At 49.0% G+C, this 26,965-nt stretch overlaps 1 protein-coding gene across 1 annotated transcript; it reads left to right on the top strand.

Annotated features, from left to right (window-relative positions):
* Slc22a1 (solute carrier family 22 member 1) lies at nucleotides 1-26,562 on the top strand. The gene is made up of 11 exons (XM_038340101.2): nucleotides 1-533; nucleotides 7,128-7,231; nucleotides 8,061-8,215; nucleotides 9,393-9,561; nucleotides 11,411-11,525; nucleotides 11,656-11,762; nucleotides 14,481-14,695; nucleotides 17,474-17,582; nucleotides 20,670-20,782; nucleotides 22,792-22,894; nucleotides 26,356-26,562. The coding sequence occupies exons 1-11, from the start codon at nucleotides 120-122 to the stop codon at nucleotides 26,420-26,422; spliced, it is 1,671 nt and encodes a 556-aa protein (XP_038196029.1). The 5' UTR covers nucleotides 1-119; the 3' UTR covers nucleotides 26,423-26,562.
* Nucleotides 26,563-26,965: the final 403 nt, after the last annotated feature.

Raw genomic sequence — 26,965 nt, 5'->3', positions numbered from 1 at the left:
TGGACAGCAACTTGATCTCAAACCACCGCAGTCCCGAGGACTTTAAATGAGACGCTGTATGAAGCCCTGGTGGCAGTCGCGAGCAGGTCTGGCTACACTGGTGGGGGCACTATCCAGCCATGCCGACCGTGGACGATGTCCTGGAACAGGTTGGGGAGTTCGGCTGGTTCCAGAAGCAAGCCTTCCTGTTGTTGTGTCTGATCTCCGCTTCCATCGCTCCCATCTATGTGGGCATCATCTTCCTGGGGTTCACTCCTGATCATTATTGCCGGAGTCCCCGGATGGCTGAACTGAGCCAGAGATGTGGCTGGAGCTTGGAAGAGGAGCTGAACTTCACCGTGCTGAGCCTGGGGTCTGAGAACAAGGCCTCCTTCCTCAGCCAGTGCATGCAGTATGAGGAGGACTGGAACCAGAGCACTGTTGACTGCGGGGACCCACTGTTCAACCTGACTGCCAACAGGAGCCACCTGCCACTGAGTCCCTGCCAGCATGGCTGGGTGTACGACACTCCTGGCTCCTCCATCGTCACCGAGGTACTGATGGGCTCTGCATTTTTGGTAATGTGGAGACTGAAAGCAAATCCTGGATGGTTCAGTGTCTTTCCAGGGAGGAAGGAGAGTCCGACTTCCTGTCTGCTGTATGGTAGCAGGTTCTGCAGTGGCCTCTGTGTTCTTCCCACCGACTGAGGACCCGAGAGAACACTGAGGCACAGGTGCAATGTGGAGAGCTTGTTTTGTTTTTTTAAATTTATATTACATGTACCCATATATGTGGGTATATTTGTATGTGTTTGTCATGATGTACGCTTGTGTATATGTGTGTGTGTGTGTGTGTGTGTGTGTATGAGTGTGTGCAGGTCAGAAGACAACTTGTAGGTATTCTCTCCTTTCACCTTGTGGGTCTCAGGGACTGAACTCAGGCACCTTTATCTTCTGAGCATCTCAGGGCTCAGGCATTGCCTTGTCTCCCGTAACTTGCTGATTCATCTCATAATCTACAGTCTTCACCGTATCCTGCTTCCCTGTCATTGGTGCTATGGAATCCCCTCATCTCCTCAGGTGGTGACAATTGGCCTAAGCATTGGCCATTGACATAATATGGGAATTGTCTTGGCTTGGATCAGACTATGTGATTACCAGTTCTTATTAGCTGAATTTATCCTGTTTCTCCGAGCCTTGGTTTTGCTGTAGGCAAGAAGGATTACAGTAACTCCATCCACGGTGAGGATCAGCTGAGAACCAGGAGGCTGACTGCAAACACAAACACGATTACACTGTTTATGGCCTGGGGTGATGGTATCCAAGGGCCTTGACGCCATCATTTCGTTGACTCTGCTCTTGACATTGAGAGGCTTTTTTTGTTTGTTTGTTTGTAGCCCTGGTTAGCCTGGAACTTCTCTTTGTAGACCAGGCTGACCTTGAAATCACAGAGATCCTCCCACCTCCACCTCCCAAGTGCTGGGATTAAAGGTGTGCATTAGCACACCCAGAAAGAGGGTTTAGCAGAAAGTCCTACTAGATGGCTTTCCCCCTTCATGAGTTCTGCTGAGAGTGTGGGCAGTTTGTCTCATTGAGAGGCCTCAGGCCCAGGCTCGGAAACTATATTAACAATATCTTGCCTGTGGGCAGAGCACAGCTTGCCTGGACTGAAAGGCCTCGGCATTGTCCTCCTCACCCATACCCCCCCCCCCCCCACACACACACATAGGACTACTTGGGATCTCTTCTCCCCTTTCCTTAATGGTTTTAATGTCAATACAGGTAGGGCTGCTCCTGGGAGGAGTCCCATCCCCCTGGCCTGCTTAGTGCTCCTCTTGGTCACCTGCAGAACGTCTGCTCAACACCCTAATTAATGTGCTTAGATGTGCATATTGGCCCTCAGGTCTCTCCCAGTGACAGACACCAAGTTAGATGGCTCATTATACAAGAATGCTCTGCTGGGAAATCTAGGATCTGACCAGCACTGTCTACTTGGTTCCCTTTGCTTGGGCTCAGAGTGACTTCCAACGTGCTGTATAGTTGAGGATGATCCTGAACTTCTGGTCCTCTGGTCTCTACCTCCTGATTACTGGGATTAAAGGTGTTTAGATAACACCATGTAGCTTGTACCGTCCTAGGACTAGAACCCAGGGCTTCATGCATACCAGGCAGATACTCTACCAGCTGAGCTACATTCCCTAGGTCCACCGAGTTCTTTTCTTGGCTTCCTTGTCATTCTCCACCTCTGTGAAGCCTGAAACCCTAACTCCATCTTGATTCTGATCCACCCAGCAGGTCTAGATAGAACTGCTCCTCTATATAGACAGATAAAACTCTTTCATTTGGATCAGGGTAGGGTTATTATGCTTAGCAATAAAACCAGAGTGTTCCCAGTTAAAATGTCAGAGAAACAACTGTTTTTGTGTAGCGCAGGCCAGCCTCAAGCTCACAGTAATCCCCTTGCCTCAGCTTTCCAAGTGCTGGGCATGAAGGTCCGAACTGCCATACCTGGCTATCATCTATGTATAGCTCACCTCTGGGCGACATGAGACTCTATGTTAAAAAACAAAACAACCCCCCGAAAAGATAAAGAGGTCAAGTGATTTGAGAAACGCCATTCGACATGGGTGTTGTGGGACAGAAAGACAGGATGATGTAAGAGGTACGGACACTACATGGGGTTCATGAGTGGTGTGGTTTAAGGGTGCTGGCTTAAGGAGTGGGACTGGAGTGATGGAGGCCCAGATGGGAACCTGGAGGATGTGGCCACCTGGGCCCAGGGTGGTGCCCTGCAGGGTCAGGGGCAGAGAATGTTTTAGGAAGAGCTGACTGACCACATGCACAGGGAGGATTCAGTGAGCCCAAACTTGGTGAAGACGTTGACTTGTGTGGTGTTATTCAGATGGACAGCGAGGGCCTGGCTTTAGAAGAGAGAGCGCTGTACAGGGCTGAGGTTGAAAGCCAGTGGCCTGCCCATCTGGGAACGTTCAAGGGTAATAAAAAACGCAGATGTGAGGCCTGGAAAATCAAACAGCTCGTTTGGTAAACGGCCTACTGCGCAATCACGAGGACCACTATGCAAACCTAGGATTCAAGTCCAGACACCAGTCAGTTGTGTAACCTCATTGCTCCTATAAGGGGAAACAGAAGGATCCTCCAAACCTTGTGGGCTGTCTAACCTGGTGTACACAATGGCAAACCAATGAAGAGGGCTGGTCAGATGGTTCAGTTGGTAAAGGTCCTGACCTCCAAGCCTGACAACCTGAGCTCAGTCTGTGGAACTCATGATGGAAGGAGAGGGCTAGCTCCTACGTGTTGTCCTCTGATGTCCATGAACATGTGTACATCACACGGTAAATATGAAAAAGGGAGAGGCCGTGTCTTGAACAAGGTGTAAGGAAGGGACCGACACTCAAGGTGTCTGGCTTCCTCATGTGCATGCCTGCAGTCACACGCTTGTGCACACATATACACATATACATATCATATACACACGTGCACACACACATCATACAATATAAACTCATTTTACACACACACACACACACAATAAGATGGAAATTGATAGAGGAAAATAGTTATACGTTAACCTTTGACGTCTGTGTGCAGGCACACACACATGTGCATTCATATAAACAAATACATGTGCGTATGATATGCACAGGCCCAGACACAAAAGAAAGCTCAGCTGTGGCAGGGCAGGAGGGCGGTGGAGACCCGGCCTCTCCCCCTTGCCTCACTTCTTATCTGAAACCAGAGCTCAGGAGCTGAGTGTAGTTACTCATTTCTGCAGAACTAATCTTTAACTTCATCACTGCCTTGGACATTGGAACTTCCTTTCGGGAGGTAGATGACTGACTGACCTCTGTAGGTCCCACCTCATGGCTAGGGATTGGGCTCATGAGGACCCCCGGGGAAGGAATAAGATGCGCCTTAGCTTTTGTTGCCCTTACCTGCTGTGTGAGCCCCAGCTTCACCACAGTCCATGCAGCAGGCTAGAGAGAGCCACTGGTCCCACCAACTGTGGGCATTGAGCAATCGGGAGCAGGCTTTGGACGGAGGTGAGCCGAGGTGGCCACGTTGGTGCTTCCCAAATTTACTCGCATACGTGATCCACTAAGGTGGAACCCGCAGAGGAAGGGTGTTTGCTCAAGGCCTTGGGTGACTTTGATGTGGTAAACTGTAAGGACTGTTTTGTACACTGGAAATTTTCCTATCCCTGCTGCAACTCCAGCAGGCATCGCAGATAAACCCCGGGAGCATCCTTGCCTTTTGTGCAGGTCCAGGTAGGGGCATAAATGTACCCAGGGCACAATGGGTGGGTGGAAGTTAGGAGTGAGGGGATCTGGACACTGATACTGGACAACTTTGGGGGAGTGTTTGGCCTCGGTGAACAGTGGCATTGGAAGGTGAGACTGAATCAGATGGGCGGGGCTTCCTCTGCTATGGCAGCTGTCTGGGTTTCAGGGTAGAGCAGCCATCTCCACCCTTGAGGAAGGGGACAGACCATCCTACGGCAATGCTAATTTGCAAAGATCAGATTGGAAACCAACAGTGGGGGCCTGGACAGATGGCGCTGGGCTTGGAGAGGCGGCTCAGTGGTTAAGAGCCCTGGCTGTTCTTCCAGGGGTCCTGAGTTCAATTCCCAGCAACCACATGGTGGCTCATAACCACCTATGATGAGATCTGGCGCCCTCTTCTGGTCTGCAGGGATGCAGGCAGCACACTGCATACATAATAAATAAATAAATCTTTTAATAAAGGAAAGCAACAGTGACCAAGAAGAGATCAAGTTGATGCCTAGGGCCAGCAGTCCCGGGGGCCTCCCCTGCCATACGACTTTAGTGACAGACAGCACTGTCATGGGACACAGAGTGGAGATACAAAGACACAGTTGGAAGGATGAAGATATAGAGCTTTGGGTGCCCAGGTGGTGCCCAGGACTGATCTGTCCCAGTGTGTTCTATTGATAGAGCACAGAGCAAGAAGAAAACTTGGCAAATTCAGGGCCTCAGAGGGACACACTGAATGCTTGTGTGACACAGGGACCTTACGAAGGTGTGTGTTATGCTGGGGTAGGTGGAAAGCGTCAGAGTAACACTGTCCAGGGGCTTGTCATCCTCTTAGAGCAGCAGAGAGTGTCTGGGCACAGGTTGGTGGATATCTAGGCTGCCATTTCTTTCTGGTGTTGAATGGCAATGTATGATCTTGTGTGTCTTTCAGGAAAATGAGGGGCCGTGTCAAAGAATGCACAGGTCAGTCACATAGCCCTCAGCCAGCTGAATGCAGCGTCTCTAAGACCCAGTGTTTGATCCCGTGACAGGTCAAGGGTATAGCTCGTATGCCAACTTTAGAATCACGGGATAGCTAATAAGATCTTAGCATGTAACTTAAAATGGCTCATCATTTACCAATGTCTTACCTCTGGAACTCATAGCAGCCCTGAGGGACCCGGTGTGAATGTTTCAGATTGGGAAGCCGGGGCCTCAAGTTTCTTTGTGGCCATCACACCCCATAGTTGCTCCAGGCTGCTAGAGCCATGGCTTCACAGCACAGAGCAGAGCAGAACAGAGGGACAGAAAGTGTGTAGGATGCTCAGAAGTGTTGGTCAGCACCGGGGAGGGCAAAGGGCCCCATTCAGTGCTAGTGCCCTGCCTCCTGGAGTCAGTCCTGTCTGTGCCACTCAGTTTCGAAGAGAAAGTGACCTGCTGTCCACAGGCATGGGCCACTATGCCTGGCTTTACATTTCTTTTGTTACATATCTTTGTACTTGGTTATGTTCCTTTGGTGTGTGTGTGTGTGTGTGTGTGTGTGTGTGTGTTTGTGTGTGCAGGTGCCCAGGATGTGCCTGGCCAGGAAGGTCCTTCCCCTGCCTTTGTCCCTGCAGGCCTCTAAACAGAGGTGCACACCTGTCCTTTTCCTCTGTCTCCTGCTTAATTCAACCCCTGGCTCTTGACATGTAGTACTGCCCTTCCCTCTCAGACTCTACCCCATGAAGCCCTCCCCACTGTCTTGCCTCTGTCTAGGCCCTTCTGTTCATTGTTTCTCACAGCTCCTTTGGTAATAGAGTTCAATTAAGTACATAATAGCCTTAAGTTCTGAAAAATATGACTATGGTTCTTTTTTTTTTGAGACAGGGTCTCATGGAGCCCAGACTGACCTTGAACTTACTATGTAGCTGAGGATAACCTTGCACTCCTAATCCTCTCTCCTCTACCTTCTTGTCTACACTCCCCAGTGCGGGTGTCACAGGCATGGGCCACTATGCCTGGCTTTACATTTCTTTTGTTACCTATCTTTGCACTTGGTTACGTTCTTTTGGTGTGTGTGTGTGTGTGTGTGGTGTGTGCAGGTGCTTGCCAAAGGAGACTAGAGGTTGACATTGTTTCCTCCAGCACTTCCCATCTTGCTCTGTGAGGTAGGATCTGTCTCTGAAGAGAGAGCTCTACATTTTGGTTAGCCTCGCTGCTCAGGAGTACCCTGGGAGCTGCTCACAACAGTACCCAGCATTATGGCTGTAAGGGAACTCTGTGCCCAGTGTTTCTTTGACAGGTTTTCTCTGTGTAGCTCCTGCCTATCTTGGAACTCTTTCTGTAGGCTACACTGGCCTTAAACTCTGAAACCTGCCTGCCTCTGCCCCCCCGACCCCCATGATGGGATTAAAGGCATGCACCACCACCACCCATCTTGGGTCATTGCTGTCTGGAATGTGTCACTACCCAACTTTTACATGGGTGCTGGGGACCTGAATTCTGGTCTTCACACTTGCACACTCTACCCACTGAGTCACCTTCCTGGCTCTTGGCTGTGTTTCTCTGTGGAGCGCTTTCTTGTCAGCTAAAAACTCCTCTGAGGATGTTTATTTGTTCTTGCTCCTTTTAGAACAACACCTTGTACACAATGGTAGTCAGCTACCAATGGCAAAGCCATCAATAGCCATCCTCACAGACACAGAGTCAAGAAAGAAGCTGGGCCTCACAGTGCTACGACCTGCATCTTGAGAAAGTGTGTTAGATTAAACACAACTGATCCAGCCTTGGGGGACGGGGATCAACTTCTATGGAGCAGTTTGCTTTATCTGGCGGAGGATGGGAATCAGCCTCTAGCTGTCCCATGATCCTCAGTTTTATTCTCTCTCCACTGCTGCAGTTTAACCTGGTGTGTGGAGATGCCTGGAAGGTAGACCTTTTCCAGTCCTGTGTGAACCTGGGCTTTTTCCTCGGCTCCTTGATTGTGGGTTACTTTGCGGACAGGTATGGAAGGCTGAAACATGAAGGGCCTGCTTGTTGGGGTTTCTGTCCTGCCCGGTTCCCACAGTCGTTAGGTCCCAAAGAATCACACAGAAGGTCTACATAAGTGATAAAACTGATTGGCCCATTAGCTCAGGCTTCGTATTAGCTCTTATAACTTATATTAGCCCATTATTCTAGTATATGTTAGCCGCATAGCTCAGTACCTTTTTTGGCAGGGCAGGTCACATCCTGCTTCTTTGGTGTCTGGGGAGGAATGTGGAAAAAGCTTCCTTCTTCCCTGTTCTCATTGCCCACCTCTACTTCCTGTCTGGTTGTCCTGCCTATACTTCCTGCCTGGCTACTAGCCAATCAGCGTTTATCTAAAACATAATTGACAGAGTATAAACAATTCTCCCACACCAGAAGGCCGTCCATTTGAGCCAGTCTTTGCAGAGTAGGCAAGGGTAGAGTGTGGTTGGCCAGGATCTACTGTGAAGGGTGATGCAGACAAGATGTGATTGTAAGGGCATCAGGCTGCTGGGACTGGCGGCAGAGAAGCCAGGCCATTGTGGAATGGGTGTGCAAATTGGGAAGAGGAGTGGGACTAAGAGAAACAGAGTGTTATTCTTTGAGCAGGTATGTGGCTATGGATCATGTTGGCTTAAGCAGTCAAGTCTCAGCTGTTTGTGGGCCTGCGCTCAGGCCAGACATAGGCATTCTAATTCAGATGCATGGAATTTGGAAATGTATTTAAATGAGCTATGAGATACACAAGGAGTCTGTCAGGTAGGCATGTAGGGCATAGGCATGCCTAACCCCAGATTCTTAATCCGTCCCTTTGTCTCTGCAGGTTTGGCCGTAAACTGTGCCTCCTGGTGACCACTCTGGTCACCTCCCTGTCGGGTGTGCTAACAGCTGTGGTCCCAAACTATATGTCCATGCTGCTCTTTCGCCTGCTGCAGGGCATGGTCAGCAAGGGCAGCTGGGTGTCTGGCTACACCTTGAGTAATTACACAAGGGCTGGGTGGGGGGAGTTCCTGGGTCGATGAAAGATAGGGGTGAGGAGGTGGGGGACAGCCAGATGAGAGAGAAAGAGAGAGAGAGAGGAGATTGGAGTTGTTATTGTATAGGTATGAGTTCCTTTTCTCCCAGCAGTGAGTGAGTGAGTATAGGAAGAGCCAACAACTCCCCTCAAGTCAAGCGACCTTGACCGTACCTGGCCCTGGCCCTACCATTGCCTCATCTCCATGTACACTCCCCTCCCCCCCCCCCCCCCCCCCCGCCAGCAAGCATGCTCAGTTCTTGACTCCTTAGCAGAGGGAGCCGTTGTGGATGGAAATTCATGGCCCTCTGTTGCTATAGTAACACACGAGCGTGAAGGTCTCTTAGTGTCCTTCAAGTCCCCAAAATTTCTTGCTGCCCCCAAACTCAGCCTTTGTACCCCACCCTTCCCACCAACTGGTTTTCCACACAGTCCCTTCGCCACATCTTATAGAGTCTTGCCCCCAGGACTGTCCTCTTCCAGTATCTGAGAGGCTAAGCTGCTCCCCTCGCTAGTGACTGTCTCATCCACTCACCTGCCCACAGAGCCTGTGTAGAAACAGCACAGCAGCCCCTCTGCGCTCACAGCCCCGACTGACTTACATGTCTGTGTTTGACTTTGTATCTCCCATGGGGAAGGAGAATGTTTTCCATTTGGGAACAAAAGACTTCATTTGCCTTCCAACCCCAAGAGCAGTACCAGGTTCACAGAAAACATGCTAAGATATTTGTAGAATTAGGAGTGTACCACAGCCCTGGGAGACTTCCTAGCTCTGCCAGGAGCTTCTCTGAGTATTTGGGGATGAGAGGCTTGAACCTTGAAGCATGTGTGTGTGTGTGTGGGGGGGGGGGACATAGATAGCAAGGAAGAAGGCACAAAGAGGGAGGGGCAGCAAGAGGAAACCTGGTGACAAACTGGCCTGGTAAACCTGCGGGCTCAGGTGGAGGGGCGCTAGATCAGCGAGAAGCCAGACAATGCTGAGTGGGTTTGAGGGAAGGCTAGGTGGGAAGTGTCAGGATGTGGAAAGAAGCCAGAGGGGTGGTGGGGGGCTATGGCCGGTGAGAAGCAGGAATCTGGAGCAAGCTCCCCTCTAGGTCCCTCTTCTCTGGGACCTGCCTCTGAGCACCATCTCTTTTCCAGTTACTGAGTTTGTGGGCTCCAGCTACAGAAGAACGACGGCTATCATGTACCAGATGGCCTTCACAATGGGCCTCGTGGGACTTGCCGGGGTGGCCTACGCCATTCCGCACTGGCGCTGGCTCCAGATGACGGTCTCCCTGCCCACCTTCTTCTTCTTGCTGTATTACTGGTAACGCACCCCCTGCCAGACACGAGAGTGGTATCCGCTTGCAGGACTAGGCTCTGGGGGCATGGAGGGCTGTCCTGACCTCTCTCACTACACAAGCCACCTTCCAAGAGGCGCGAGCCCTCACTATCACTTCTGCGACCTGGTGCTTACACACTATGCATGCTATTCTTTGGATGTGCCCAGGGATCCTCACAGTGTGGGCTGCTGCCCTTACAACAGAGCATGTCCAAATTCGCCCCACCCTCAGACAGGCAGGAGAGACACTGCAAGGAAGCCCAGGGGCTGCCTGCCCATCTTAAAGGAAGTGCACCTTCTGGAAACTCAAGGCGAGCCAACCACAGGGAGACTGGCCCCCCGAGTTGGTCCTGGGCCAGTTTCAAACAGTGTGTGTTACTCAGAGGCTCTGAGAACGCTTGGAGATAGCCTGCGTAAACTATATAGCACAGGAGAAACGGACGAGAGAGGATGCTTTACGACCATGACTACTGCGTCCTGCAATCCCCAGAGTCCCTATAACTACCTCCTTCTGTCAGGTCGGCTCGCTTTCTTGCCTGCTTTCTCTCCTCAGTCTCCTGTCTCTTCACTTCGCTTCCCTTCTCACTTCTGCTTCACAAGGTCTCCATTACAAAGGTCCCACCCGCCTCTCATCTAACTATGCAGTAGGCACCAGATCTCCATTGAAAGAACTTAGGAGTGGGTCAATGAACGGAAAGGCTCCACTGGCAGCCTTCTGTGGGGAGGGTGAGCACCGGGGCATCCCAGAACAGGAACACTCGCAACGAGGCGCCAATCTTCTTGGCTGTGTGTGCTTTGCAGGTCCAAGGGATAAACACACCCACAGTGGTAGGCTGTGTGGGGGAGCAGCCGCGGCTGCTGTAGGGAAACCTGGCTCACCCATGCACCATTTGCCAGTTTTATTGAGGACAAATCTTACTTCAGGGGACAATGGGCTAGACTTAGCCTCTACATGGAAGCTGGTACTTGGGTGGGTGGATGAGGCTGGGAGGAGCCTGTCCCCTCCCTGCAGAGTAAAAGGGGTCTTCTGTGAGAAAGAACCCTGGCTCTACGTGGATGTTTAACACAGGCAGACCATCAATCACGTCAGAGTCTCAATCTCTGAGCTGCAACTTCCCAGCCCTGTGGGAAACTGCGCAAAGTGGACATGGTGATGCATGCCTGTAATCCCAGCACTCAGCGTGGGAGTTGGCATGGAGGATGCTGAGGCAGGAGGATTGCCATGGGATTCAAGACCATTCAGGCTACATAGGAAGTACCTAGCTAGCCAGAAATAGATACAAAGACCCTATTTCCACATGATCTCAGCTTAAAACTCAGAAGCAGCAGACCCTGATCCAAAACAAAAAAGAGCAATTTATTTAAAAAAAATGTGAAAGGAAGAGGAAATAGCATGTTGTCCATCCAATTTCAGGGCAAGTGAAACTTTTGTTTGGGAAATGGCATGGGCCTTGTTCGGCGGCTCTTCTACATATGACATATGAAGGATGGGCTCTGTGAAGCGCTCAGAACGGGGCTCCCAACTTCCAAGAGAGATAGGACCCTACTTCCTAAAAAAAGACTGAAGGGGAGCTCTGCCTGATCCCTTCTGCTTTGGGAATCTTAGCCAGTGGCCCCGAGGAGCAGCAACTGTAGAGCTCATGCATGGGCCACACAGCGTGGGCCCCAACTGCGCACCACAGCCCGGGCTTTCCTTTCCTAGCATCTTGGGGAATCACAATCCTAGCGGAGGATCCCTGGCTGCTCTGAGCCATGCCACTGAAACCCTCTTGTCAGGGCTAAGGTGGGGTGAGTTCTCGGGGAGAGACACTACAGTTATGAACTGTGTCTGCAGGTGTGTGCCAGAGTCCCCTCGATGGCTGTTGTCCCAGAAGAGAACCACCCAAGCCATAAGGGTTATGGAGCAAATTGCTCAGAAGAACGGGAAGTTGCCCCCTGCCGACCTGAAGGTACTGGAATTCAGAAGGGGTTTTTTCAGTGTGTGGGTTTGGGGCTGCCTCCAGATCTACACGGGAGCCCTCCCTGGGGGACTGTCGTGTGTATACCAGCCAAGTGTGGTGAAGACTGACTCTCTCCCAGATGCTCTGTTCTGAGGAGGATGTCTCGGAAAAACAGAGCCCTTCATTTGTAGACCTGTTTCGCACTCCCAACATGAGGAAGCACACCTTCATCCTGATGTATCTATGGTGAGTGCTTGTCCTAGACATCTCCCTCCACCCCGGGGTGGGGTTGCTCTGTTGCTGTCCAAATGCTGGGTACCAGGGCTTAAGAGGAGCTGAGCAGCCATTGGGTCAGAGCCTTCCAAGGGACCCCTTGGCGCTCTTGTTTTAGTAAGAGGGGGTGAGAGGTCAATGCTGAGGAGGCTGAAGAAGCCAGAAGGGTTCCTGAGGCTTCCTCAGTCTCAGTGCCTTCTGTCCGCGGGGCAGCTGAGGCATCGACTTGGTATGGGGTAGGGGGGAAGGTTCTGGAAGCATCCTTCCTCACATCTAAAGACCTTGTTACCCACTTCCGGGTCCTCATGCACCCTTGGTTCATGGATAAGGGCTTTGTAGTACATAGATGTACTTGTCCCTGTTCCTGCCAAGGGCAGTTTGTACACCCCACTTGTTTCCATGAGGAAGAATTCTGCCTGTTCCCCCAGGTCACCAGTCAGTCCTCCACACAGGGCTGCTTCACCCTGAATCTGAAGCTACTCCCGCAGTAACCATGCCTGAACTGCTGTGCTCTGGGACCCTCTCTCACACAGGGCCCGCCCTGCGGCCCGATCTGCTTTTCTAGGATGTTTTAGTGGAACAGAGAGCTGAGCTAGTCAGGCACGCTGCAGGCCTGTGGTAAATGTTTGCTGAAGGCTGAATGCGTGAGTAGTTCCACAGATCCCTCCGATCCCTTCAGACACCAGGCTCATCACTTTTCTCCTGCCTTGGTGCCCTTCACCTCTCTCACTGGGGTCCTGCGCCCAGTCATGGGTGTTACGGCCATCCACATGACTCTCTGTCTTTGACTCAGCAGTGTGTCTCCTCCGTGTAGCGTCTGTGACCCACTGAAGACAGAACAGTGGCTTGCTCTGCTCTCCTGCTCCACACTACCATCTGCAGCCCAGACACACGCCTCCCAAGAAAGCAGCTGACCATTCTGTTTTCTTATTCCCATCACCAGGCCCCTCAGCAATCTCCGTATAAACATAGCCTCGAAAGGGCATGAGGTTCTGCTGTTTCTCGTGTGTATGCTCTGTCCTGCAGGGAACACTGTGAGGGGCCATCTCGTACATGCAGCTGGCATCCACCCTGCCTCTCTTAGGCTGTGCTCTGGGAGGCAGTCATGCTTTCTCAAACCTTTCCCATTCCTTCGGCTGCCTTCTGAATCCAACAAGGAAGGAGCTGCACTCCTTCTTGGGACCTCGTGTGACTCAAACCCAGAACAACTCCCACTATCCCCTCCCATGCCCTCTCCTTGCTTATTTTAATTTATATTTATATTTGTGTGTGTGTCTATAGTCCACATGAGATGTCTTTTATGTTCTCCACTTATTTTTGGAGGCAGTCTCTCACTGTTCTTGGATCTTGCTAGTTCAGCTAGACTGCCTGGCCAGCAAGCCTCAGGGATCCTGCTGTTTCTGCCCCACCTCAGAGGTTACAGAATGTGCCGTCACAATGGCTTTTTATGTAGGTTCTGAGGCTTGTACAGCAAGCGTTTCACCAACTGAGCCATCTGCCCAGACCACACCTGCTTCTTTTTTATTAAGAATTATTAATATTTGTTATGCTGCCACATCTTGGCCATGTGGTTGTGAGAGAGTGCCTGTACCAGTCTGTGACACAGGGAACTTATCAGGCGTATGAGAAACAATATGCTGAGATCATAGACAACTGGGAATGAGTGAGATGATCTGCACAAAGGGGCTGGAACAGTCGAACATAGCTGCAGAAAATTCTTAGCACATTTTAGTATATATGTATATGCAATTCCAGAGTCTGCCAAAAGATGGCAGCACTAATTCACTGACTGGTTGACCAGTAGACAGTTTTTTCCATGGGCACTAATAGCCAATTTTTGCTGGAATAAAACAATAGTTCCTTCTGGATTAAAATCTTACCATTTCAAAGCCAATTTTGATACAATGGTGACAGCTTCCAGAAGAGTATCATTTCAGCTTAATGACACAAGGTCTCTCAAGTTCGGACTTGAGTGACTGATTTAATGCTTCCATTGACTATGATGTTGGTCCATAATGTTGGCATGCTTTCCATGAATATGGACGGAGTTGGTGTGGAGGGTGAGGAGAGGACTTGAAAACGCCTGATAAAGACAGTACCATGGAACCAGAGACCTGGCTAGTCAAACCACGGATCCTTGACTTTGGAAGGACGATGCTGATGCCCATGGCCATATCCACTGTACGCCAGGAGCTATACTAGGCTCCTTTGTCTGTTATCTCAGTAAACATTGCCAATAGAGGAATATGCTACCTGCCAGCACCATCCCGCTCACAGGCAAGAAGGACAAGCAAACAATGGTCACCCCATTTCCCCGGGGTCACACACCAGGTCCCGTGCACTCACTTCCCCGCATCTGCTTTCTGCTTTGCGGGCCCGTGGGAGTGCTCGAGGTCACTCTGTGTGCGGCTCAGCACAGTTCCAGACACCTGAGCTTGCAGCAAGCAGGAGGATCTGGCCCCAGTCTCTCCCTCCCTCCCTGTTTCAGAGAGCCTGGGGGAAGTTTTAACAGTAGGTATCCTGGGGATGTCTGTAGGACTGTCACATCTGCGGGGACACAAGCTCCTCTCAGGGATCCTGGCAGGACACTCTTCATGCCATCCCAGCACGTCTTGCACCAAGTGATGCGTCCTTCTGTGCAACTGACTGGGGTCCCTAGAGCGGGCTTTTGACTGGTGGCCTCTTCTTCAGGTTCTCTTGTGCTGTGCTGTACCAGGGCCTCATCATGCACATGGGGGCCACAGGTGGGAACCTCTACCTTGACTTCCTTTACTCTGCTCTGGTGGAATTCCCGGCAGCCTTCATCATCCTTGTCACCATTGACCGCGTCGGCCGCATCTACCCCATGGCCATCTCCAATCTGGTGGCGGGGGCAGCCTGCCTCATCATGATCTTCATCCCACACGGTAAGCTGTCTGTTTTAATCACTTCCCAGATAATCGAATCGTGGGGATGTGTTGTAACTCCCTGATAAGCTTCTGGAACGGGAACAAAGGCAGGGCGTTTCCTTGGCTAGACTTGAAACAATTTTAGATTGAAGTATAGCAAACATATGCTAGGCACGTTCTAAGTGAATGACTCAATTTGTTAAATATACAGACATCAGGGAGCAGAACCCAGAGGTTGAGGATACTTCCAATACTTAGTGTCCCTTGCAATCCTCACGATCAATACCACTGCCTTGCCAATCACCTTTCCTGACCTCTGTTGCCACAGAGTAGACCAGGTACATAAATAGAGCCACCTTGAATGTGCTCTTCTGATCCGTCCTTTAAACGGATGAGCCTTGTCTATGTTGTCATATGGCTGCACGTGCTACATTTTCCTCTTAGCATCGCTGTTCCTTATAGAGACATCGCATGGTGTGGTCTCCCTTCCTGATTTTGCTTGCAGTGTTTGTCCATTGGGAACAGAGCTGTGCTACATAGATAAGGTAGATAGGAGTCCTTTGTTCCCTTGGGGACAGATCTATGAGCATACTGTCAGAATATACAGGGACACTTGAGTTTAGCTTCAGCGGACAACTGACAGCTTCCAAAGATGGCTGGCCACTTCTCTGCTTCCCCCAGTAACATGGGAATGCTCCTATTGTCTCAGCCCCTCTGTGGCACTTGGTCCCACAAGTCTCCAATGGCAATCGGGTGGTGGGTGTGAGCATTGCTTCTTAATTCCTACAACCCAAGACAAACCTGGTGCATAGAGGGTCCAGGCAGAGTTCCTTGAGGCAGTTTTGAGCATATAAATTGCTCTTCACATTGGAATCAGTAATTCCTAGGAAGGCTGAACTGCTCTCTTCCTGTTTGTTGCTGTGCCCTGCGATGTGAACCTTGTGAGCCGCTTTGGCAGTCTCTCAAGCAGGTTGTTACGAGAAAGATCAGAAGGTCTTTGCTCAAGAGTTATACTGAGCAGGACATGAAAGGTGTGTGTGTGTGTGTGTGTGTGTGTATCTGTCTGTCTGTATTTGTGTGTGAGTGTATGTGTCTGTGTATTTGTGTGTGTGTCTTTGTCTGTCTGGGTTTGTGTGTGTATGTATGTGTGTGTGCCTTTGTCTGTCTGGGTTTGTGTATGTGTGTCTGTTTGTATTTGTGAGTGTGTCTTCATCTGTCTGGATTGTGTATGTATGTATGTATGTGTGTGTCTTTGTCTATCTGTGTGTGTGTGTGTGTGCACACGCGTACACATGCACAAGCAGGGGGGAGACCCTGTGGTACCTCTGGAATAAGACCTCCTCTCATCTCTCCCATTTCCCTATTTCTAGATCCCTAGTGAGATTTTTGAATGGTGTGACTTTGATGCCAGGAGGAGTGCAGAGGGCTGAGGCCATCCTTCACTGCCTTTCAGAGCTAGGGCACTACTGGGCCCAGACACTTCTGGCCTTCGTGTCTCCACTGCTGCTCTCCTTGGCTCACTGCTATGGCAGTCTTGTCCTTTATACGTCATTTTAGGGTATTCCAGGCACCTGTGGACTCTAGAGTCTCAGGAGAAAACTGAACAGAGAAGGCCCCTGCTGTGGGCTGACTCCCAGAGAGGAGAGAAGGAGGAGGAGGGATGGGCATTTGGTTCCACTGAGATCAGGAGGTCTTGGCAAGCCTAAATGGAGTGGGAAAGGGGTGCTCAGGCAGGACCAGCAAGGGTGGGGACTAGAGGGGACAGAGCCTAGCCTTAAAGGAACAGTACACATCTGAGTACTTAGTGTTGGACATTTAGGGGAGCAGGTGGCATGAGGTCCAGCATTAACTGGAGACAGCAAACTTAACCCAATGGTGATCTCAAATGCTGAGATTATTGGCTTTGGCAGGAGTGGCTCAGCTAAACTACAGTGTACATAGATCCTTGGTACCCCGGACTGAAGTGCAGAGAGACTCATCTGTCTTCTCAGGGCAGGAATGCCATCTTGTCCAGTGACCTTAACTGGTGTGGACCTTCTGTGGGCAGAACAGTGGAGCAGAAACCATATTGCAGCTACAGGCAAGCAACCTCTGTTCTCTTTGGGAAGTCACCAGTCAAGCCAGTGTCTGGGGACAGGGCCAAGATGACATGTGTGTAAATACAGAGACTTCTTAGGGAGGGGACCTGGCTCAGAGCCATGGGCACTTGAGCCCTGGTGACAAGCCAGGCCAACAGTGGATGACGGTTAGTGATACTCTCTCTCCCTGTGTAAGGCCTTCCTTTCTTTGGTTGGAAATGAGGATTAGGTAGATGCTTGCTTCAAGGGCGCTGTTTACACCCACACCTCCTGCGCCTCAGGTACCAAGCCAGCAACATCTTTCTGTATAATAACTAAAAGCCAGGCTTTCACTGCTGTGGGCAGACTGAGCATTTGCGTTGTACCTAAGTCCCACAGCAGCTCACAGACTGTGTCTGCTCATTCCATGGGGGCTCAGCAAGCCAAGGCATGGATAAATACATAACTTATTTCTGTTTGGCATGGCTGGTGGAGCCAGGACAGATCTGAGCAGTTCAATCTTTCTTATGCACGAGGAACCTTCCAGAATATTTCATTAGCAAGTCCCCAAATCGAGGACATCAGTTTGCTTCTCCAGGTGGAGAGAATTATTTCTTCGGCTCTTCCTGTTTTCTGGGGTCCTAGCCAGCCCAGCCCAGCCCAGCCCAGCTTCTCCCCTGTCGACTCCAGCTCAGGCAGGAAGCATCCTCGCTCCAACCATCTGCTTGCTTCTCCCCAGAGCTGCATTGGTTGAACACCACCCTGACTTGTCTGGGCCGTATGGGAGCCACCATTGTGCTGCAGATGGTCTGCCTGGTGAATGCTGAGCTGTACCCTACATTTGTCAGGTGAGGCCACGACTGGGGATGGACACTCAAGTAGCCACCTGACAGCCAGACGGAGAGCAGAATATCTAAGACATTTCCCGAAGATGCCTCCAAGGCTGGGTCCCTGTAATAGTTCCTTTTTTTTTTGCTGTGAGAAAATACTGGACCAAAGCAACTTAAGAAAGGAAAGGTTTACTCTGGCTCACATTTCAAGGGGTCTACAGTTCATCATGGCGGGGAAGGTGTGACTTGCTAGAGTGGGAGGCTGGCTGGCCACACTGCCTTGGCAGCCAGGAAGTAGAGAGTAAACAGGAAGTGGGGGCAGACTGTAAAACCAAGGCCCACTCTTAGTGACTCAGGTCCTCGTCTTTAGAGAAATGGCCAGTGAGGTCATTTTCCTGTGATTGGGTCATCTCTGTGGTTGTTGGGTTGTGGTTGTTGATATGTTCTGCATACCAGCCCCTCATCCGATACTGGACTTGTATGTAATCACCTTCTATTCTGAAGCTGCTTTTCCACTCTGGGGATTGCTTTCTTGGTGAACAGAGGTTTTAAGGTTTCACACAGTCCAACATCTCTTTGACTTTTGCTGTCTATGCTTTGGTGTTTTTTTTTTCTTCTTAAAGTCTCATACACACACAGAGTGAAAGTGACTTTTTCTAGAATACAGTTTGATGAGTTTGGGTGATGTATGCAGAGTGCGTACATATACATTTATGTGTATTACTCTTCAGCTCTTGTCCCCAACCAAACTAGAGCACATTTCCATAGCTCCCGCCAAGTTCTTCACACCCCCCCCCCCCACCAAATCTCTCGTAGACTCCTTTCTGCCTGCATAGGTTTGCCTCCTCGGGACCATCAGGAAATGAAAGGTCATAACACGGGGGCCTTCGTCTGGCTCCTGTCATTAATTATGATGTGCTGGATCCATCTCACTGTGTTTGCCAATGCCTTGTTCTTTCCTGAAAAGTCTTCCAGAATGTGAATGTTCCGGTACCCACTTCTCCATCAGCAGGTGAACCCCTGCTGCCGGCATACGATAATGAGGCAGCTGCTGTCAATGCCCACAGGGAGCCTTTGAATGGATTCACATTTATATTTGACTCAGATGAGTACAGGGATGGGACTGCAGGAGCAGACTTAGATATATGTGTGTTTAACTTTATTTAAAAAAACCAATAGTAAACCTATCTTTCCAAAGATACTGTGCCTTTTTCATCCTCCAGGCCTGTGTTGAGGATGGAGGTCAGGGTTTGGTGTGTTCACTTTGAGGTCCTCTTGGGAGGCAGAGGCTTCATGGCAGCTTTACTTTTCCTAGATCCTGATGAGGCTCAGTGTCTGTGCACCAGCTCACTGCCACCACGAAGAGCTTAGTTTTTAGAGTTATTTAAAACATACTTATGGTGTATATGTGTGTGTGTGTGTGTGTGTGTGTGACAGCCTGTGTGTAGAAGTCAGATGACAACTTGCAGGAAGCTCTTCTCTCCTTCTACCACAGGGGTCTTGGGGGTCTAACTCAGGTCATTAGACTTGGCAGCAAGCACCTTTACCTTCTGATCTTTATCTCCAGCCTTAAGATCTTAACTTGAAAAGAAGATTATTTTAATTGTGAAAATAACTACTTCATTTGAACTTAAAAAAATGGATATCATCCTAACCTGCCCTTGGGTAGCATTTGGCTTATTACCTTAGGTTCTTTATTCCCTTGTGTAAGTTATTTTTTCTCCATTTGTTCTTGTGAGAGTATCGAGGAATATTCCAGCTGCAGCTCAGTGAGCCAGAAGACACAGACAACTCAGCCTGCTCTTTCCTTCCTTCAGCCAATTCCTTTATTAAAAGAACATATCTTAAACCCTTGTTTACAAAACGTTGCTTGATCTGAGTACAAGGAGATGAAGGTGAATTAAGGGGAAAACTTTTTTTTTCCAGGGCTAGATAATGAGACCCTGTCTCAAAACACTAAAACCAATCTATTGTCATGGCTACCAGACCCAGAGACATGGTCAAAGGTGCTGTGTGTTGCTGTAACAAAATGCCTGAAATAGTCAACTTTTAAAAGGGAAAGGGTCTAGCTTAACTTCTGTTTCCAGAGGTTTCCATCTATGGTCACTTGACCCTGTTGCTGTGGGGTTGGGGCTCAAGATAGCAAAAAACACCATGACCAGAATGTCTGGCCAGGAAGCTAAATAGAGAGAAGGAAGAGGAAGGACTGGGGTTCCTGTCACCCCGTAAGGCATGCTCCTGCTAACTCAACTTCCTTACATTAGATCCTACCTCCTAAAGGTTCCCTTATCTCATTATAGCACCGCCACCCAGTGACCAACTGTATAACACACAGGCTTATCCGAACACCTCCCTAAACCATAGCAATTGCGAAGTGTCTGGTCCTCTATGGAGGAGGAGTGGTACCTCACTGAGTGCCCCTTTCCGCTGTGCACTGGGTGATGAGCATCCACAGAAAGTAGGCAAGGAAGCTGGATGCCCAGAAATAACCTTAAACCCGATGCCTGTGCATACACAGTTATGCGAGTTCCAGTATCTACAGTTAAGTGAGTCAAATGCAGATGGCAAAAGGCATTCGTGGCCACCCATCACTTGTAAACATTCCTGATTCAAAGACGGACTATTTGAACCGCAGAACCCTTATTCACAGTGGGGTCTGAGCCCCCTCTCTTTACCTTCTGAGCATTGATATTGATACCAGGCATCACCTGCTATGAATCCGGGTCTTCTAAACTTAGTCGCACACAGATATTGTGTTCTCTTCCCAAGTGACAACACATCACAGTCCCGGGACTAGAGCAGAGCTAGAGTTTAAGTCAGAGAATATGTATGCGCGTTCATCTCCACCGGGCGCTGAGCTGGCCTCGAGGAGTGTGAGGGCTGAGCATAGGAGATACAGTTACAGAGGCAGGCTGTCTTTTTCCGCTGCTGGAGCAGTGGTAAGCCCATACCTACCTCTGCGCTAGTCTGCCACCTTCTTTCACACAGCTCTTCCCCAGAGCTGTGGTTTTGAGGGGATGAGCGCTCACCCCGATCTTGTGCCTTCTCAAGGATGCTGCAAACACTTCGGAGCTAAAAATGAACTGGGTCTCCGTGTCTTTCCAGGAATCTTGCGATGATGGTCTGCTCGGCCCTGTGTGACCTGGGCGGGATCTTCACCCCCTTCATGGTGTTCAGGCTGATGGAAGTTTGGCAAGCCTTGCCCCTCATTTTGTTTGGTAAGACTTCATGGGCTGTTTCCTCCTTCAGGCCTGGTGGAGGGCATGATAGGAACACTCAGCAGCTGCTTGTAGAGTGGGCATCGTGGATGGAGCATAGGCTTCAGCTGGCTGTCGCCTGAATCGTTCTGCCTTGCATTTCAGGAAATAATAAGATGTAAATAAAAGATGGAGTAGCCAGAGATTTTCCATCTTGTGCCTCCAGAATCTATTAGCCCATCCTGAAGTCTACGGGCTGATGGTCTTTTAATGTAATCCCCCACTTTCTTGTGCATTAAATTCCTTCTTGTAAATTTATTTTTATTTCATGTACAGTGGTTTGCCTATATGAGGGTGTCAGGTCCCCTGGAATTGGAGTTACAGACAGTTGTGAGCTGCCATGTGGGTGCTGGTAATTGAGCCCAGGTCCTCTGGAAGAGCAGCCAGTTCTCTGCACTGCTGAACCATCTCTCCAGTCCTGTGCATTTTATTTCTAATTGGTATGCACTGAGCACGCCGTTGCTAGGGTATGATGGTGTTGAGCGATTATGTGGTGGTGCTTAGCTGTCATCCCAGTGCACTGGAGACCAAGGGAAGATAACCACAGGACTAAGGACTTGCAAGAGCTGTGTGTGAGACCCTGTTTCCGAGAGTGAGGTGGAGAAGGACATAAGGAGACACATGGGAATCCACATTCTCTTTCCTCTTTGTTGATAAACTGGACTGGTGAAAGAGGATAGGAATACCTTTTCTGTCCCCCAGCCTAGAGAAGGAGGGGCCTAAGACATGCTCACCCACCAGCAGAAGGCGAAGGGTCCGGTTGTGTGCAGAAAGATGCCATACCTGGCACAGGCAAGTCCAGGGAAAAGTCAAGGGAGGAGAGAGTTAGAGAATGGACTGGAGGGAGAGGGAGGAAGGGGAGAGGAAAGAGAGGAGGGAAAAATGGAGGGAAGGAAGGAAAGAGTAATAAGTAGGGCACATATAGGTTGGCCATGCTCTCCAGCTCTGCCTCCGCCCCATCTCTATACTTATATAACCTATGTATCTGTCACCTCTGTATCTAAGCATGCTGTATCTATCTATATATGTTTCTATTATCTACCTTTTTTTCTTTCTTTCATCTTTTATGTATGTATATATCTATCATCTGTCTATCTATTCTATCTATCTATCTATCTATCTATCTATCTATCTATCATCTATCACCAATCAACCAACCATCCATCTCTCTCTATCTACCTACCTATCATCTGTCATGTATCTATCATCAATTAACCAATCATCATTCTCTATCTATCTATCTATCTATCTATCCATCCATCTATCTATCATATGTATTTATTATCTCTCTATATAATCTGTCAATCAATATATCATCTATCTATCATCAATCAATATATCATCTAACTATCATTAATCAATATCTATCTGTCTATCATCTATCTATCTATCTATCTATCTATCTATCTCTCTATATAATCTGTCAATCAATATATCATCTATCTATCATCAATCAATATATCATCTAACTATCATCAATCAATATATCATCTAGCTATCATTAATCAATATCTATCTGTCTATCATCTATCTATCTATCTATCTATCTATCTATCTATCTATCTATCTATCTATCTATCATCTATCACTTAGCTATCTACCAATGCATATATCCCTCTATCTACCATGTATTTATCAGTCACCTATCACCATCTGTCTATCTATAATAACAACTTAAAATAGATATTTACATTTTTCCCAAGGTATTCAACTTCACAAATCCCATGATGCTTAAATATTAGCTACTTTGGAATTTCATACTTCTGTAGAAGCAAAATGAAGGCAAATACTGCCTTGTCTTTCTTTTGTATTTTCCTAAATATCCCATTGCTTCCAGTTCTTTCCTAAATGTTCTTGATAACTTTCAAAGAGAAACAGCATGTCTTCCCCACCCTCTCCGGCTCACTGCCCTCATGTAAGGGGCGTGAGTGTGTTCTAACACTCTTCATTGAACTCTGTTTCATTTGTAGGAGTTTTGGGCCTGACTGCTGGGGCCATGACATTTCTTCTTCCAGAGACCAAGGGTGTGACTTTGCCTGAGACTATCGAAGAAGCAGAGAACCTACGGAAGGGGTGAGGGCTGTGGTGCCGGAAGGGGAGGTGTGGTCTCTTCTTTCATCAAGGGTCACAACATCACTGCTCACCCTCACTCACTCCACTCTAAGGGTTGGGGAGAGCTTTTCAGATGTTTGTGGGTTTGGAAAGATCTCCAGAGCTGCTGGAGATGGGAACCGAACTCAGCTGCTGAGCTCTGCGAGGAAAGCAGAAACACAGACCAGGCTTCTTAGTGGTCAGTTGTCCCATGCTGCATCAGGGGCAGTGGCAATTGTCCCATGCTGATTCAAGGACAGTGGACCGTTGTCCCTTACTGCATCATGAATAGCAGGAAGTTGCTCCACACTGCATCAGGGCAGTAGGCAGTTGTCCCACACTGCATCAGGACCATGGGGTAGTTGTCCCATGTTGCTTCAGGGACAGTGAATAGTGGTCACGTGTTGTATCAGAGGCTGCTGGCCTTTGCTGGTCTTGCCAACTGCCAGAGCATCCAGATCTCTGGCCCACCTGACTTTTGAACATCTTTAGAACTAGTCTCTTGTTCTTATTAGAAATTGTTGGGTCAGATTCCTTAATGGCTTTCTGTACAAAGAATGTTAAGTCAGTAATGAGAGGAGGAAAGAAAAAAAAATGCCAGGTAAGGAAGTTTTTCTGGCTCTGTTCATGACTCTGTTGCCTCTGTGCATGAGAGAGAGAAAGACTATGGGAGCCATAGGGACCTGAGCTTAAAATCAGACATTCTCATATGGTTTGGGGAAGGCCATCGAACCCTTGGCTTCTAATGAGTCCAAGGGCTGCCATGTAAACCCAGGGAGCTGAAGCGAGTTCGTGGGACGAATCTGTTTTCAGCTCTCTCACAGGTGTCCAGCCAGCCTCCGATTTTCTCTACATCCTGCAGCTTGCGTGGTTAGCGCGGTGCATCTCAAAACTTATGACACAGAAACAGAAGAGTCACAAAGGGATCTTGGGAAAAAGCAGAGTCTCAGTCTCTCTCCCTCTCCCCCTCCCTCCCCACCCTCTCTCTCTCTCTCTCTCTCTCTCTCTCTCTCTCTCTCTCTCTCTCTCTCTCTCTCTCTCTCTCTCCCTCCCCCTCTCTCTCTCAACTTTTGAGATAGAGTCTCTCTGTGTAGCTCTGGCTGGCCTAGAATTCACTGTGTAGACAAGACTGTACTCAAACTCATAGAGATTCCCCTGCCTCTGCCTCCTGAGTGCTGGGATTAAAGGTACACAACCGTACCTAGTAGTTCTTTCCTTTTTTCTTTTATTAAAAATTTTTAAAAATATAATATTTTCTTATTTTACATAGCTATCCCAGTTCCCACTCTCTCCCCTCCCCCTCTTCCTCTTCCTCTCCCTCCCATCACCCCACCCACTCCTCAGAGAGGGTAACACTTCCCATGGGGAGTCAACAAAGTCTGACACCTCACTTTGAGACAAGACCAAGGCCCTCCCTCTATATCTAGTCTGAACAAGGTATCCCTCCAAAAAGAATGTGCTCCTTCCTAGATGCCACTTCAAGCGCTAGGGAAAAATGCTGGTCCCAAAGCCAGTGGCCCCACAGAATGTCCAAGCCTCACAACTGTCCCCCACATTCAGAGGGCCTGGTTTGGTCCTATGCAGGTTTGCCTGCTATCAGTCCAGAGTCAGTGAGCTCTCATTAGCTCAGGTCAGCTGTTTCTGTGGGTATCACCATCATGGTCTTGACCTCTTTGCTCATATTATCGCTCCTCCCTCTCTTGGACTGGTCTCCGGTAGCTCGACCCAGCGCTTCGCTGTAGATCTCTGCATCTGCCTCCATCAGTTACTGGTTGAAGGTTCTATGATGATGACTAAGGTAGTCATCGGCCTGATTACAGGGGCAGCTTTCCTTTTGACTTAGAAAGTGAGCCCAGGAGCTGGTTTACGTTCTGCCAGTGGTGCCCTGAGGCAGGTGCCCTCCGAACCTTGCTGTGAGACATTCTGGGCTTCTCAGCATCAGTTAGGGACATCGGTTTAAAGCCGTGCACTGTGGACCAGTTAGGGACATTGGTTTAATGCCGTGCACTGTTTCTGTTAGGTGGTGACCTCCTGTTTTTGGCTCCAATAGGCAGAAACGTATAGCTGATGTTCTGTTATCAGACTCCAACCTGATTCTGCATGATTTATTGATAGCATGTGGCCATCCTTTAAGATCCTTGTGGGATACCCATCCACTCCTGCCCTGTAGGGGAGGCTGAACACTCCTGACTGGAGCCCGGCCTTGTGTAGCCTTTTGTTCTCTTTGTTCCATACAAAACCAGGACGCAAGCCATTTGCGCTAACCGTTATCTTTGTCTATTGCTGGCTCTCCTGTTCTCTCTGTTTTGAGACAAGGCTGGATTTTTTTTTCTTTTCAACAGAACATCTCATTTTTTATTTGTTGACAATTTCATACAGGTAATTAATGTGTCATGTTCCAACCCACCCCCAACTGTCTCAACACTTCCTCCATGTACTCATAAGGTTTTTCCTTCCCCCTTCATGCTGTCTTCTGTTCTTTTTGTTTGTTTTGGTTTTGGTACCCCATCTTTTTGAGAGTTTTATCCCTGGGCAGAGGGACTAGGCAATGTGTTTTCCCACCTTCTTCCCAGGTCTAATGACAAACTAAAGTTTGATTCTAACCAAAATTACTCTGGGAATAATGAATTTGTTAGGCTTGCTTACAGATCCTGGGTCAGGGGTTATAAGTAAGATCATGGGTGACCCCAAAGCAGCAGCATTGGAAAGTCAGTGCTTGCATGGATGGAGGACCTCTTTTTAGGCTGCCTCAGTATAGATGTTCCAGTCCCTTCTTGAGACCCCAAGGCCATGTGTAATTAGGGCAGGACAGCATGCGGCCTGCTGGGAGGAGTGACTGGATCCTGAGTATAGGGTCTGATGGTCCTCCCCATACCCTCCTCCTCAGAGGGGATGTCAACAGTCCCGGCTGTGATGTTCTTTGAAGATCCAGCTGTCTGATGAAGACAGTGGTTGTTCTGCTTGGAGGATAGCACTGTGCCACACCCATTAAATCCAATTAACACTGCCTGTTAGAATGCTGATTGACCTTGTTGGCTTGATCTTGTTCAGGTCTTGTACAGGTAACCATAGCGACAGTAAACTCATGGGTGCAATGGCCATGTCGTGTCCAGGAGACAACACTCTTTCATAGTGCTCTTCCCCATCCTCTGCCTTTTATTCTTCCTGCCCCTGCTTATGCCTTTACTCCCCAAGCCTCGATGCTGCAAGTTTCTTTATCAAGACGTGGACCGTTAAGCTGAGTAGGATGGCTCATGACTCTTGTTCCAACGCTTGAGACACTGAGACAGACTCATCCACATGGTAACTCTGAGGCCAGCATTTCTACACAGTGAGTGACAGGCCAGCAACAGGTGTATCACAAGACCCCATGTCAAGTATCAGACAAGCAAGATGTTGATTGTTTATTCACTAACTGTAGTTTTTGTTTATGGTTGCTACAGGAAATCAAAGGCCAAAGAAAACAAGATTTATCTTCAGGTCCAAACAGGCAAACCTCCAGAAATCTGACAGGGACCCTGTGCCAGGACCTGAGTGGCAGAGAGAAAAGGGGTCTTGCCACTTGGAGAACTCCCAGAAGCCTTTGCCTTCCCATACTCTTCTATGTCGCCATCTTCCAATGAATACCAACCCTAAAGGGTCTTCTGAAAGTGCATCGTCTGGTTTCTTTTGACTCCCGAAATGCCCTGCTTGTCTCTGGCCTGTCTGTCTGTCCTGACGGGAGTTGCTGGTACTGTTGGTACATATAGTTCATGCCTTAAAGCAGTGGATCTCAACCTGTGGGTCATGAACCCCAACAGGCCATCAGAAAACACCTACATTTACATTATAATTTGTAACAGTAGCAAAACTACAGTTATGAAGTAGCAAGAAAAATAATTTTCTGGTTGGGGGGAGTCACCACAACATGAGGAACTGTAGTAAAGTTTCACAGCTGTAGGAAGGTTGAGAACCACTGCTTGTTTTGAAGGTGCATGGTCTTTAAGCATGGCCACCCAAACAGGCCTCTGCTTTCTGCCGTAACTGCTGCATTCCTCTCTGAAGGAAGACACA

This window comes from Arvicola amphibius, chromosome 8 (assembly GCF_903992535.2).
Source record: "Arvicola amphibius chromosome 8, mArvAmp1.2, whole genome shotgun sequence".
NCBI classification, from domain to species: Eukaryota; Metazoa; Chordata; class Mammalia; order Rodentia; family Cricetidae; genus Arvicola; species Arvicola amphibius.
Note: the sequence above shows the minus strand (reverse complement) of the source record. Positions and strands in the feature narration are given on the sequence as shown.